Source organism: Leptidea sinapis, chromosome 4 (assembly GCF_905404315.1).
Source record: "Leptidea sinapis chromosome 4, ilLepSina1.1, whole genome shotgun sequence".
Classification (NCBI taxonomy): domain Eukaryota; kingdom Metazoa; phylum Arthropoda; class Insecta; order Lepidoptera; family Pieridae; genus Leptidea; species Leptidea sinapis.
The window spans coordinates 10,959,140-10,975,573 of NC_066268.1; the positions used below are offsets into that span (position 1 = coordinate 10,959,140).

The following is a 16,434-nucleotide window of genomic DNA, read 5'->3' on the forward strand; positions in this document are numbered from 1 at the left end:
TTTTTAAGAGCAGCTCTTTGTGCCATATTCCTGCTACCTTGCTTTCGATAGCCACCGCCCGTCTATTTGACCGGCCATGGCGGCAGCCGTAGTATCGTTCGTTGATCAACTGGTGACCCTTTATTTATACTAAGAGCTGGCGATTTTTGACTTTTTGATTTTGGAGGGCAGGGAGGTAATAGCAATAGGCAATGTAGTTAGCTAGATACCAAGTGTCTCCTTTTTTTGAATCATATGACGTCCATGAGTCCGGGACTACGCCTTTAGAATATAAGTGCTGGAATAAACGCGTTAGCCCGTGCGTCAACTCAAGGGCACAAGGTTACAGCACTATAGGAGAAATACCATGCGGCCCGCTCGACTTATTTACGTCCAACGACAACATAACTCACCGAGTAGTATTCTGTCTGAATTGTACGTTTTTGCACCATCGTCAAGAGTCGAGTTGGAGGCAAAAAGAGTGCACAGAAGATCGGCTTTCTCTTTTGCCATATGTCTCACGTACAGAGGCGGCAGAGACGGCTGGTTAAAGTTATCAAATATTACGAAACAGTAGGGCAGAGCTGAAATGATACTGGATCCTGATACCAAAAGCTGGTGCAAACAGCGTCACAATTTCAGACGTAGGTACTGTATTATATACGTATTAGTCAAAGGAATCGGAGGGTTAGCAGAAAGGGCTCTTGCGAGTATAGTTACGTAGAGCGGCCGACCCAATATGTTGTCGAGGGATAAATCTGTAAATATTGCATGTTATCCTTGATTAAATCGTTTGACTTCCCATCTCAACTTTGTCGTCGCCCTAATACAATTATAGCTTCGAAAGGAATTTATGTCTTGTAAAATTGCTTACGTTTTCCTTATATCTTTATGAATATAATATATTCTCTTCACTATGTGAAACTCAATATGTTCACGACATCGCACCAAAATTATTATAGGTATACATAAAAATTTACTCCCCAGACTTTTATTTGCTGTTCATAGCTATTTGAAAGAAAGAAAAGCATTTTTTATAAATAAATACACACACAAATGACAAAAAATGAAACAACTTAAAAATATAAAACGTGTGGTGTTTAAAAAAGGAGTCACTCAGCATGTTTTCCAACACAAATGTGTTGCAACGCTGATCTTCTGTAGCCCTCGCGTGACACATGACTTCAAGAGGGACACCTCGCCTGAATAAACTTAAAAACTAGAACAATACAAACAGATAAAAAGTAATTACAATTAAAACAAAACGCAAAAAAGGCAACTAAGGCTGGAATAGTGACTTTGATGTTCATTTAATAGATATCCTTTCATTTTAATTTAAAGAAATTAACTTTATTTCGAACTAGGATGCCGCAGTCGCTCGTCGTATCACTTTGCTGCGGCGAATATTTGAGCGAAGCGAGGTAATCTAAGTCTGTGTACCAAAACTAAACAAAATTAATCCAAACAAAAACAATAAAAAGAAATTTGGCACCATATTTAAACATGAGGAATTAGCGCCTTAATTGGTCAATCATGTTTGTTTTTAATTATAATAATTGAATCAAGTCGAAATTCAAAACTATTCGACAATAGCCTAGAAAATTTCGAAAGCTTTCTATGAGTTCAAATTTTTTTTAAATCGGTCAGAAATGGCTGAGAAACAATTTAACACAGAAGTCAATCGGAGGGAGCTCCTCTCAGCTTCGCTATTAATGCCATTTATATGTATAGTATATTTTGTCCTAAATGAAAAATATTGTCTCGTATTATTTATCTCCATGTTCATGTTTTTCTTCAAAGGCTCCCTCGTTGAAATCACGACAGGATATTTGATAACGTGCAAATGGCCGAAGTTTCACTTGATTATCCACAGTTCATAAAGTTTTATATTACTACTGACGATTTATCTTATTGTATCGATTATATTGCTGCGAATAACAAAGGGATGTTCATCGTTGTTATAGGGAAAGAGCATTTTATGTTTCTGTGAAATTAAGTCTGAAGTGCTGTTAAGAATGGTTTGGAGATAGAACTAATTATTACTTGCCTATCATACGGGATGCTAGGGTTTGACTTGCGATATATTTTCCAGATATCCTCGACATTTGGGCTGTGTGTTCTCCTCTTGACACTTCTGACTTTTGTATGAGCGACATCTGCAGTAAACTTAAATTTCTCGGTAATATTTGGTACAACGTTAACAAACGCAAATTTTCGTAAATGTACGACATTATATCTATCTATATATATAAAAATAAATTGCTGTTCGTTAGTCTCTCTAAAACTCGAGAACGGCTGGACCGATTTGGCTAATTTTGGTCTTGAATTATTTGTGGAAGCCCAGAGAAGGTTTAAAAGGTGAATAAATATAAAAATGCTCGGAGTTAAATAAAAACAACAATTTCATTTTTCCTTTGATGTATCCCCCGTCGTTCAGAACTCAAATTGATAGAATAGTTCAATATGAATAACTAATTAAGGTAAGTGAGGTAAAAAAATAAACTTAATTTTAGCTAACTATAGTTGGTAGATTACTTACAGTTGTTAACTATCTATCAGATTATTTTTATATAAATTTATAAAATATGGCGATATATTCATTTAATATAAAGTTAATAAAGTTTTAAATAATAAAGATTTTTATAAGTACTACGTCCTTAGTCATGTGTAGTTCGCGGGTATCAGTTAGTTCATAAATAAAATTAAGAGTATCAGATCTTAACTGCTCTAATCCATTAATGTTCACACCAAAACAATGATATATAGACATATATAGACAGAGTACTGTTCCTTACTAATCACTAATTAACTAAAGTCTGGTAACTACCCAAGTAATTATGGTGGGGGACCTTACGAGGAGGTTATAGTTAATGAATGACAAATTCAAATACTTCTATTCAAACTAAGACTTTAAATTAATTATTCGTCGACTGTTATTCATCCCAACTTACATCCATTCGAAAGTTTATTCCTCAGAAAGTCAGCGGGTTTCTTTTTTAACTTAAAATTTCATTACAAAAAAATTTATTACTTGAATAACCTGAGACCGGTCGCTCCATTCCCAATCCGTGGTCTAATTTTGAATGTCATTAATGTTGAAGTAACCTTTATCATATACCATACATTTCGTAACACATTTATTTTGTACCTACGTTTTCTGGAATCATGTTGCAAAAAAGTATATTATATCAACCAGTTAAAAAGCTCAAGTAAATCACTCTATTTTACGTAGTCGGACGCGAAATGATACTGTGTACTAATATAAGAGAAACAGAACAAAATGCGCCGGACGCGAATGAATCATTGTGATAAATTAACAGCCTCCATACTTGGCATCGCACCACTGTTCAATTTAAACCTCGTCGCACACAATTCTAAACTTTATCAGACGCACAGAAAATATTATTTCGCTTAGCTGTGGGCGTAACAAATTTGAAAGTTTCAGCCGTTAACGTGTCCAACATTTGAAATGATAACTCAATTTGTGAACTTTGTTCTCTGTGAGATTTACATGACGCTCCTGGAAACGGAAGTTCTATGATTTTATGCCAATCAAGAGTTCCATTTTCTTAATATATTCCGCACTATCGGCTGAAGAGGGTAGATGAAAAGATTCTCAAGACTGTGGCAGATGGCAGTCCGTAGTCTCTATCTGCCCCACCGGAAGACAGACTGTAAATTAATAATGTTTTTTAATACTTATTAAAAATCTCATCAAGGTAGGTGACCATCCATAGCATTCACAACCACCCACCATAATAATATATTTAAAGTACGTAATACTTATTATGTATAATAAATTATATTTATAAATTGACTGAAAGGAAGGTGACTTGTAAGTTAAATAAAAAAACAATGAATGTTCATAATATTGTATTATCTCAGTAAAGTGGCTATACTCCTTCTTAATTAAATTAACGTTATATATACCTAATTGAACATGTGGAGCCCTAGTGAACCTATATATTATAATCTGCAGCATGTTTATTTGTCGCGTCCTCGTCGTTTCGGTTAAACAACACCGTCTGAAAGCTGTGTGATACGGCAAAATCAATAGCGGACCGAGAGCCGCGGTGACTCGCTCATGTACCTTCCACCTCGCACGTGACCCAACTTGTTGCCCCCGAGACGTCCCGCTCCGACTAGTGGGCAGTCTGGAGATCAGACACAGTCTGGCCGCACTTCAAATATTACTTCTGCGGGCTGAGAGGTGTGATAATTGTTAATCTGGAGTTTATTTATACATAATTTCAATCTCTTGAAATGAAAGCTTTCGACGGAGAAATCAGAGAATGTCGTAAAAAAAACTTGTAATTTACGTTCTTGATGGTTTTTTCGATAAACATGGCAAAAGTCCTTCTAAAGAGGCAAAACCAAATTGCCTCCGACGGAACCGGGGTTCATAAATAAACAGAGGGAGGCAATGTTTTAAGCCCACCTTCAAGAGCTCTTAAAAAATGCAGGTCCGATGACATCTGTAGTACCATCTATAGCCTGCTACACCCCAGTATCATCTACAAAAACATTTCACCGCGTCCAACACAGAGCTGCTCGTTTTGTGAGCGATCCAGTGCACTCTGAATGGCTAAATCACATTGCATTGCGTAGAGACGTCATTGTGAGTCTTCCACCGCGTTTATGATGGGGAGTGTTCCGAAGATATCTTTATCGTCTCATTCGATATCATCCTCACCATTTGGATCATTTCACCTTTCTGCCACGTTCAACCACACTAAATAAAGAGATGCTGGCTTCATCAAAAAGTAAAAACCTTGCTCCATTCGACATCTGTATACATCGCACAATTTTGGCACCTCTTAACCCTTCAATAAGGAGCCCACGGAGTCATTTAGGAGCCCTGGTTGGGCTTCGACTGTGTATATCGACTTGTGAGTCTCCTCGTGAGCCCTGACCGTTTATAGTCTAACACTCACATTTCTAACATCTTCAAGATTGTTTTTTATGTTATTTTAGGTAGATTTCCGATTTTGTAAAGATTGGCTCACAATATATTAATCGTTCCTGATCAGTACATCGTTTTCTTCCTGATTTCAGTATTCTTTTCAAAGAACCGCTTTCTTGAAACCTAGACCAGGTCCTCTGAACAGTGGAACGACTGACACCAAACCGTTCCGACACATAACATTGCAAAGCGTTCTTGAGAGTCACTATACAGGGTGTCCCGTAATCAGTGGACCAACGGGATACCCGTGATAGGGGTGGTCATCATCTATCGAAAACACCAAATTTTTCTGTTCTAGGGCCAGTAGTTCAAAAGATATGATTTTTTAAGCATTATTTTGAAAATTCTACCCTTATCAACACAAAAGTTGAAAAAAAATATTTTTTATTTTTATTTTGCCCTGTTTCTTAACTTAAGGTGGCTGAGGAAACATGTGTCTTCACAATTAAATCCATTTTTGTGAATAAATATTGCCAAATTGAAAATTAAAAACCAAAACATGCGCAAATATCAAATAACTAAATTTGGAACGTGATGTTTGAAGCAAGCTAGTGCAAAAAAAATGTATGACAGCCTTGCGGACCATTATTTAAAAAACATCTGCAGTTCATACTGATTCCAAAAAGGTATAACAATATTACATTTTACAAAAAAAATAACTTAATAACCAATTTTAGACTCCAATTGCGAGAAACATTTAAGCGCTATCTATTCTGAGAATTATTTTGTTATCGAGAGAGAGATAACACAATATGCTATCTCTTTCTCGCTCAGGTACCTTTTTCGTTTACGGGGTCCTATTGGCCGACGCCTATGATCCCCACACCCTAATTTTTCAAATTATTCTTAGTTTCATCAGAGACTTGCTCATAGCTCGTAGCTGCACACGTGTTTTTTACTTCGCTACCATTACGACTCTTTTTTTTGGTGACTGACGCTTGAATTGGACCTTGTTTGTCTTTGTGATTTGGATACTGTTTGCCCGGATTTTATAAAATGCCTAATACCTATACTCCTCGTGAATATGCTGAGATGTATTTTATTTACGGTCTGTGTAATGCAAACGCTCGGCAAGCAGCCCGTACGTATCGTGAGCGCTATCCTAATCGCGACCGCTATCCGGATCATCGAATTTTTCTCCGTGTAAATAACGCGTATTTAGAAGGCAGAATTCCCGGAGCTGCAAACAACGTGGGAAGACCTAGAAGAGTCGATGAACTTCAAATACTGGCCGAAGTGACAGAAGAACCTTCTACGAGTGTTCGTCGTATTTCAAGACGTACTGGTATAGCAAAAACAACAGTACATCGCATTTTAAAAAGAAACAGTTTATACCCTTATCATATTCAACGAGTGCAGGCACTATTACCTGCTGATTATCAACGGAGGATAGATTTTTGTGCAGAGATGCTTCGCCGATGCCGACAAGATCCACTATTTTTCAATTCAATATTATGGAGCGATGAATCGTGTTTTAAAAGAGTTGGAGTGTTTAACATTCATAATTTACATGAATGGGCTGTTGTGAATCCACGTATTGTACGAGAAGATAGATTCCAGCACCAGTTTGGAGTCAATTTGTGGGCTGGAATCTTAGATGCTAAACTTATTGGTCCATTTGAGCTCCCACCGAGGCTTAATGGTGCTCGGTACTTGCAATTTTTAAGAAATGACTTAAGTAATTTATTAGCAAATGTACCACAGGAGGTATGTGAGAGGATGTGGTTACAGCATGATGGCGCACCCGCTCATTATTGCAGACAAGTGAGGGAATATTTAAACGAGTCTTACCCAAGTAGGTGGATTGGACGAGGAGGTACAATCCCATGGCCAGCTCGATCACCTGATCTTAATCCATTGGATTATTTTTTATGGGGATATTTTAAAGAATCCGTATATGAAACCGTTAACGATAACGAAAGACAGCTAAGACAAAAACTGAATGTGGTGAGTGAAAAAGTCAAAAATAATGAAAGGGCGTTAAAAAGTTTAAAAAGAAATTTTATAAGAAGATGCCGGCTATGCCTTAGAGTAAGAGGAAGACATTTCGAACATTTATTATAAGAAATAAATAAAAAAATTCTAACTATTTACTTTTGTTTTATTGTAAATTCCGCCAAGAAATTGCTATCTAATGTTGATTTAAAATAATTATTGTCTTTTATTGTTTCACAATAATGATTAATTATACCTTTTTGGAATCAGTATGAACTGCAGATGTTTTTTAAATAATGGTCCGCAAGGCTGTCATACATTTTTTTTGCACTAGCTTGCTTCAAACATCACGTTGCAAATTTAGTTATTTGATATTTGCGCATGTTTTGGTTTTTAATTTTTAATTTGGCAATATTTATTCACAAAAATGGATTTAATTGTGAAGACACATGTTTCCTCAGCCACCTTAAGTTAAGAAACAGGGCAAAATAAAAATAAAAAATATTTTTTTTCAACTTTTGTGTTGATAAGGGTAGAATTTTCAAAATAATGCTTAAAAAATCATATCTTTTGAACTACTGGCCCTAGAACAGTAAAATTTGGTGTTTTCGAGAGATGATGACCACCCCTATCACGGGTATCCCGTTGGTCCACTGATTACGGGACACCCTGTATTACCAGCGATAATTGTCTCGTCTGCCATAATTATTACGGTGAAAATTTGTCACGAAAAACCAATTAACCCCTTTTTTATTTTACCAGTACTTTTTAATACGTAGACAGCTGTTTCTAGTTAATTGAATACATTTCAAATCTCTTTTGTTTTAAGATTTTCCAGAAGTGTACAGAAAAGTTTTGCGTGCTCGTTTATTTTAATTTTAATTAAGTTTCTTTCTTCTTAAAAGTTTTGTTTTGGACAGTAATAAGTTACATACCCGTCCCTAGTTTTATTATGCAAGTTATCAAGTCAGAAAGATTCGTACGATACTTCGCGGTGTGAGAGTCGTATGCTGATCTAGAAATGAATAATTAAAAAGCAGAGGATTACAGACGCCGTGCATGGTATTTCCACGTAATTCGCGCGTCAGGCCGAGTGCGGCACCGCGGCTCACCAGTGGAATTCCCAGTTATTAATGCGGGGAGGCGAGGTTGTTGTCCGCATCGATCGGGACTGCCGGCTTGCAAGCCCTACTGAGTGAGGCAGCAATGCCAGCATTATTGAGCTCATCTGTTATAAAATGTATGAAGATGCTCTTACCGCAACTGCGCTCAAATGATCAGAAATCGCGCAACAGATGTGTCACTAGTCGGAACACGTATTGATTTTGTGCCGATGAGCTCTGATAACCTAAGATGTTGCCGATGTGTTCATCAGTACCGGATTTTAAGTACGGGAAATCAATCGGAAGGAAGCAAAGTGGCGAAACAAATTCAGCATGGCATTGCTAGCTGTTAATTGGCTGCGGGTGGCGGCGCCGAGACGGCGGTGGAACCTCCGCATGGCCTCCCCGCACCGCGCCTGCCTTCCCTGCTAGCTGTTTTTATGAGCGAGAAAATCCCGCCGAGACCCAACCAGCCTGGCTGGCTCTCAAATTACTTCTACCTGGGCCCATGTTGCTAGGTTGCAAATTTCTAACGTTGACTAAGTTGAAAAATTTCCAACTTTTTAATAACATGTCAATCGATTGTTATACCAGGATCTTATTACAATCTTCTTAACTGTTTTAGTCTGAAGAAAATAGAATATTATATTTTATTTTTGTATGTAGCTATTATTAGTACATAATAGTGTGTAGTAATTCCTTGAAACCTCAATTGAAGTTGGAGTAGTCGTACTGCCTGTGAAATGGTTACATTATTTTTCCATTTAGGAGGCTTATTTTGTTGGGTGTATTATCGAGTTAGGGTTGGCGGGGCCCGGTCGCCCAGGGGTGGCAAGTCTGCAGGGCGGGCGCGTTCGGCGCAGATATCGACCGGTCGCCCTCCCCCCGGCTTGTTCAGTTTCCGGGCGCTAGTCGCACAGTCCGCCAGTTTCGCGACGCGGCTCCGTCACATATTAGATAGTTATTTTCCAACTGTCATCATGTTGATAGGACTCGTTCGTGACTCGGTGATGCAGTGCTTCTGCCACACGTGCAGAGCGCCCGTACTTCCAGCAGGTTGGCCAAGCAGCCGCTTCAGGGAAACAGCTACCGGTATTTCGGCACGCTCGAGATGATGATGGATCAACGCCCTTGTTTTGCCTTTTCCCTACAATTTTGTTAAAAAAATATAGAGTAGAATTGTATTTTTACCAAATTGGTGTTCAGAAATATATTACTTGTTTCTAATAGAAATTTTAGGCGTGACGTATAAATTTCTTAGAAGTGTGTTATTTCCGTATAGGGGACATATATTTTATATAATGTTCTCACCTACATACATATTTCACCTCACCTTTTACCAAGTCGTAAAAAAGCTTCTCAAAAGCCGGCCGGCAACAGCGAAGCCGGCTAAACATGGCTGCGGGCGATACACGTGGAATGAAATTGGGTTAGGATGTAGATGTGGAGCTTAAAGTGAAAATGTCGAGTAGTAGTATTCAAATTTCTCATCTTATTAAAATATTGATATATTTGTAATAATGTTTAACTTCAGATCACAAGAACAAGAGGCTGTAGCTTTGCTTGTATTTTTCCGTTCACATTTACTTGAGTGTGTCAATATTATAAGTTTGTATATCATGCCATCATCCATTTTGTTTCTTCGATTGATGCCAAGGTTTTTTTTCTGAGAAAAACGATGTTATATGTGCTGCTTTCTCTCCAGTTTACAAATAAACCAAATATTTTGCCGACATCATTGTTTAATAATGCTATCAGCTATTTTCTTGACTTGTACGTAATATTGAAACAAAATGTTATCAATCGTTTTCTACCGGTAAGTAAATGATCTCTTTTCTAATAAATCTTTTTTCAAAGCTATGACTATTTACCGCTTGATAACTATAGCCAGGTCGTATGGCCCTCGAATCCAATAAAAAATAATCTTACACTTCTAACATTGTTAATATAAGTATGCTGGAAGTCATGCAATATATCGGACACTATTTAATGCACCATTACTCCGCTTCTACGTTAAGGTTTAAATATTTGACAATTGATGGTGAATTTATTATGAACCCATAGAATGCATTTGATGAAAAGAAATAATCTTCGTACTCGGGTCACTTGGCACACTTTGTGTATTTCTTGACAAACCTATTTTGTAATTCTATAGCAGAATCCTTCTTACTTACAAAATCTCTTCATTTAATAATATCTGTTTGTATTGTCGCACCCTTCATTAAATGGTTGAATAACACAGATGACATTATTATTGAGGGTGCTATCAGAGCTCAGTTTAATTGACTCAACAAGTTTAGCACCCTTCGGATATTTGGCTAATGTGGCACGCGTTTAGGCGACCCTTTATTAACATGATCATTAGTGTCGTATCTGATTTGGTTACATTATCTTCATCACACTTAACTTTACTGAGTTCGTTTAATATGTCACAATTATTTATTAAATAGGAAGAATAACCAAGTGCCAAAGTTACCATATCATAGTTATTACCATCAGTGTTCAAAACTCTTAAACTTCCATGAGACAATTTTCTTCAATTAATAACGTGAGAATTATTGAAAAGAAACGACTTCTGAATAGAGGATACACTTTCTATGGCGATAAAGAGAAGGCGTCTGCCTTAATATCACTTAATGGTACTCAGAAATCCCCAAGGATTCTCGACATTGTATATCCTCCCCTCGCATGCTTTAGACCTGTTTAAAATGTTGTAAGTTTTCATGGCGTATCGTGTGGCGCCAGTGATCCGCCCTTTTACTTCAGACATTTCAAAATATTTATGATAAGTTATTTTTTAGTTCAATTTTATTACATTTTTTCTGTACAATTTGGGGTCCATGATTATTCTGTTATACTCTAAATTTCTGGATTTTTTGTAGAGCTGGTTTATTTCTTTCATTTTAACCAACAGACTTAGCATGATGTTTCTCTAATAAGTTTTGTGAACGAATTGTATCAAACGATATTTGAATTTATGTCAGGGTTGAGAAGTTGATGAACTACAACACATCCGCATTATGTCAGATTCAACCGCATTAGCCTGGGATCGACCTCGCCACCTCTGACGTAAAATCTTCTTTCTGCATCGACCATTCCTAAGTAGTACTGACATTTCTTAGGATTTTAACGAAACCTGGCGGTTTTTTGTGCGTCATACTAGGACCTCTTTCCATTGTATTTTGCGCTAAAAGGATAGGTTTTTCCTTTTTCACTTTTATTAATCCACCAACTATTTGCATATTTTATCAGCTATCCCCTGATTAAATTTCTAATGATCTCGAAGCAGCTGAAATTTGTAAAAGGATGCTATGTAGAAGTAGAATCAGTTCGCTATTTTTTTTCTGTTGCGTTATATTATGTTTTCACAAATTATCAGTATACCCTAGTTGAGTGGCACGTGGCAACTTTATTTTTCCTTTTTAACCGACTTCAAAAAAGGAGGAGGTTCTCAATTTTACGGTATTTTTTTTTTCATTAAGTTTTCGCTTTACGACATAACATAATATGATGTTTGCTGCTGATGTTTATGATGCTCAACGTAATATTTTACTTTATCTAAGAGTTAATTTTGATGATATGTAGAGCCGTTCTAATTTCCTAAGGAAATATATATTACTAGCTTTTACGCGCAACTTCGTCTGCATGCAACTTTGGGTGTCATTTTTTATTTTTATTATAATACACATACAATCTGCTGTGGTTAAAACATTTTGTAAGTTTCTAACTATAGATCTATGATTTTTCAACCCCACACAGGTCTAAATTTTAAAAACACTAGAACAAATATTTATTTATTTCTTATCAAGTGCCTAAATATAAAGTATCATGGTGTTATCTTTGATAATGACGCACTTTCACACAAACTTAAACGCTTATTTCAACCCCGGCAAGCCTTTTATTCGCGACAAAAGTTAGGGAAAGGAAATACCTTTCCCAAGCTCAAATCTATCTCTGTTTTAAATTACATCAAAACCGATTCTAAAACTTACATTCACATTTATAATATTAATAGGGATTTAATCTCACCATTATGTACTTTAACAATATATTTTCATTATTTAGTGAGTCCCGTCAAGTCGGCTACGTTATCCCACCGTACGGCCTCACCCTTACTCCCTCCGTCTCATAATTCCTGTCACGTCGTGGCTTCTGCCTACGCGCTGTCGTCCTCGTCCTCCTATTACAATTCTCAACTATAACTTTTTGTGAACCTCAAATTATTTTCTTGTTTTTCTTATCACAACTCATGTCTCCGTAATGGCTTTTTTGTATTTAGTTATGCAAGTCATGAATCCTTTATTTTTTCGAAATATATTCTTTTAGCATTCTTTTAGACATTGTATAAAGCTCTATAATTATTTTTGTACTCGTCTTTTCAAACGATCTATATGCTAACTTGTGTTAAATTACTAACGTGATGAAACACGTGAATAAAGAAGGCTTAAGTAGATTTGTAGCATTTTGTACATAGATCATGAAGTGTGAGTAAAACCGTATTCCCAGAACACATAATTTCTTAACTCGTTCGGGCTACACGCTATAAAAACATTTAAGGCGAAGGGTAAACAGAAAACACACAAACAAGGTGCTTTTAGACAAGTTTTGTGGTGAAAATATAGCATTTGGAGCTATGAACACTACTTTATCCTGTTACACATATCCTGAAGTCTTACTTGTAGGTTGCTAATGCTTGCTGTTGATTAAAGTTAATACTCCAGAGCTATTATGAAATACCAGTTTTCTTTGCAGTTGAACAAGTTTTTTCTCGGCACGCTGCATTTGTTTAGTATACTACTCTCATAAAAGTTGTTCTTATAGCTTTTAATTTTTTTGTGTAGGTACATTTATTCAGATTAGTAATCAATAATATAATTGGAAGATATAGGAGATAAGTGAAAAATCGTTATTAATTGATTAATTTTGTCGTTGATTTTAATATTTATAAAACTTTATTGTTGCAAAATAAAATCTAATTATAATATGTTATATAAATTAATGATACTAATATATAAAGCATGTTAATACTGTAAATAATTATTATTCGTAGAACGTACTACTCTTCTTAAATAAAATGATAGAGGTTTTCAATTGTGCGCGCATCACGGAAAGACTGCTGATAGATTTCAGTTCAGGCGACACTAAATGCCAGCGACCTTGAGTGATATGAGTTCACGGCTGCCAGCAGTATATATATGTAATAAAGCCAATATTTTCAAAATTCTCGCGTGGAAAACGTAAAATTTTTACAGACACAAACAGTTTATATGCTTACAATCCTCATTATTGATTACTCATTTGAATAAATGTACCTACACAAAAAAGGACAAGATATAAGAATAAATTTCCTGAGAGTAGCACAAAACAAATGCGTCATGCTGAGAAAAAACTTGTTTAACTGCAAAGAAAAGTGGTAGTTCAAAATATATCTGGAGAGTTAACTATAACCAATAGCAAGCATTAGCAACCTACAAATAAGACTTAAGGGTATGTGTAACAGGATAAAGTAGTGTTCATAACTCCAAATGCCATATTTTCACAACAGAACTTGTCTAAAAACACCTTGTTTGGGTGTTTTCTGTTTAACCTTCGCCTTAAGTCTTCTAGGTTTTATTCCACACTTGGCCCTTACATAAAAAATATTGCGATATCTTCATTTAATACAAAGTTATTGAAGTTTTAAGAAACACCGACTTTTATAAGCCTTGCTCAGACTTTACTTACGTAAACCTTAATAAAACGCGAACTTTACTTTTGCATTAGGCTGTCTTGGCTTAAGCTCAGATTATTTTCAGCTATCGAATGACTATAAAAATTAAATCAAAGATAATGCTTAGCTTACACTCAACTTAGATTAACGTTAGTAAAGTTTGAGCAAAGTCTAAGTACGGTCTATAAATCTCAGCCTTAGTGCGCTTGAGTTTTATAATACAAATAATTGTTCAATTGAAAATGCCGATTTAGATTTGTGATGTCATTGTTTGACTGGTCGACTGGATTGTGTCCAGATCGATACTACGGTCGTCTGTGGCACGCAACCCTCGACTGACGACGCGGACGGCTTGCCTGACATTAACTCCAGTGTGAGTGGTCTTTCGGTAAACATTACTGGACAAAAATAACCATAATGGCATATCATTATGTAGGTTTTCATCATTAGGTCACAGTAATTTTTCTATTAAATATGTAATCTTCTTTTGAAATGGAAATGTTTTTAGTGAAGCGACAAAATTTAAAGATCAAAATTTAAAATTATATTAATATTGTTCTTAACGACTTATGTCCAAGTGGACTTTGGCCATCGTATTTATTAGTTTTGAGTATTTAATACATCTAATAATATTGTGGTGATGGAATTTTTAACTTTTATTGGACGTATTTGTAGATATTTATTTCCTATCCAGATTTATTTTCGGTAAAGACTGTCGCAGAACGCTTGTGAACTAAATCCACCGGGTCAAGTATAAGAACAGTAAACTTGAACTTAAAAACATACCACAGTTTAGTGTTTTCATTGTACACCTTATGCCTTGAAACATATTTCTTTGAAGTCTACAAAAGTCTTTGTATTTTGTAGTAAGGTCTTTCAACAAAGTTTTATACAGTTAGCACAACTAAGAACTTAAATTGAGGCAATAAAGGCTGCTTTGCCTTTGTAAGCGACACTGGAGCATTATTGCGGTGTTAACCTTTTTTTCTTTTATTGTTCAAAATATACAAGAAACAAACTACTAAACAATTTAAGCCATCCTCATGAAACTTAAGTGTTTATGTGAGGAATAGCGAGTTCACTTATTCTAAACTTAAAATATTTTAATATTACGTAAATAATATTCTAAAAATTCCAATTAAAGTCGAAAAAAAATACAAATATTAACATGACTGAATTAAATAGCAAAGGAGACAAAGCAAAATAAAAACAAAGAAAAACAATAGAAATAATGAAAAAATTAGACAATGAGACAACCAGGCTATGTTCATTAGTAATAGGCATTTCCTAGAGTATATGGCCATGATCAGCGTCACTCATTCCCAAGAAGTGTCTGTTACATCGACCTAAAAACAATGATTTTGTTTTACTGGTATCTCTAATAGAATGTGGCAAGTCATTTACAATTTTCGGCAATATATAGTTCCATTTATTTCTACTATATATGTTATTGGTTTTTGGCAACTCAAACCTATTATAGTTAGCCAATTTAGGTAAATTATGCGTTTGGCACCCTACCTTTTAATCCCTTCATGTTTAAGATATTCTTCCTTAAGGATTGCTAATCTTACTTTAGCTAAGTTGAGTAATGAACTCGAAGTTATAAATATAGCTGTTATTATTAATAAGAATAAACAAAGGCAAAACAAGGTTTAGATCCGGAGCGTGTCGTAATGCCTCCACTCTGAATTCTGACCTTGTCATATTTCCCCCAACCCACAGCTCATCGACGCTCGGTGCCGGTGAAGAAGCCGATCGGGAAACCGAGGACAAAGCAACCCAAGAAAGTTAAATTCATAAGTAAGTTTACAGGACCAACGTCACTCCGTCATCTTGAATAACTTCGCAACGTTTATGGTATTTTAACAACCTTTTAGAGCATCTCTCGTAGCAAAACGGCCATAACTTTTGTTATCAAACTTTTGCTGGCATGCCCAGTAAAGTAGTGAAGCGTCTGGGGAATATATTGTAGACTATAATATGAAGATGTAGACTATGACTCATTCGAGGGCTTCACCCTACCCTCAGTTTATAACGAGGGTGTTCTGTTAGCGCTGTGAAGCCGACCTTATATGAATACTTCATGAAACCGCTCGACTGGCTTTTTTTAATTCAAAGCAGAATTTCGAAACTGTGCCTTAATTATGTCGTTGAATTAGAAGCGCTTGGGGCGTTAATCGCGTTGTAATCATAACGTAATGCGGCCGGGTTTGTTTGGGTAATATCGTGTTGCCCTTTGTTTGTGAAGGGCTGTGGTTGGAAGTTTCAGTGAGTTACGACTACCTACATACCTGCTGTAGTAATAAACTTACCGATATACTATTATATTTGTTTACTTTAACTTACCAAGATCAAAAGGAAAGTAAAAGATCGACTAACACACGATATAAGAAGAAATAGAGTTTTAGTCATAATTACAATTGAGTGTGGGTCTTATTACTAAATAAAATCTAATAATTTACAGATTAACTATAAAAAAACGTACTAAAAAGTAGAAAGATATTTTTTAAAATTTATAGGGTTTTTATTCTATAGCGATAAAAAGTTCTAAATAAAAAGCGATAGATTCTCATTGTTTTCTACTATTTTGAAGAGTTGTTTTTTATAACTATAATTTATTGTATTTGATAGCCTAGATCTTCCGCAAAGAGTTTCCGACTAATAAGAAGAGCAATTGAAATTCATTAAAAGATATTTTAAAAACAACCTTATTTTTTTTCAATTTTTCGTGGTACAATTTATTT

The 16,434-nt window shown here is 35.7% G+C and overlaps 1 protein-coding gene across 4 annotated transcripts in view; it reads left to right on the forward strand.

Moving 5' to 3' along the window:
- Window positions 1–16,434, forward strand: part of LOC126979773 (stathmin-4) — a 67,581-nt gene that overhangs the window by 41,424 nt on the left and 9,723 nt on the right. For 2 of the 4 annotated variants that reach the window (XM_050829300.1, XM_050829302.1), the window contains exons 1-2: window positions 8,893–9,072; window positions 15,413–15,490. The exons of 1 other annotated variant lie outside the window; for it this stretch is intronic. In XM_050829300.1, the coding sequence (XP_050685257.1) occupies window positions 8,961–9,072; window positions 15,413–15,490 (190 nt within the window). In that variant the 5' untranslated portion in view covers window positions 8,893–8,960. Of the gene's footprint in view, window positions 1–8,892; window positions 9,073–15,412; window positions 15,491–16,434 lie in introns of those variants that run through there. One more of the 4 variants, XM_050829301.1, reaches the window with a different exon arrangement.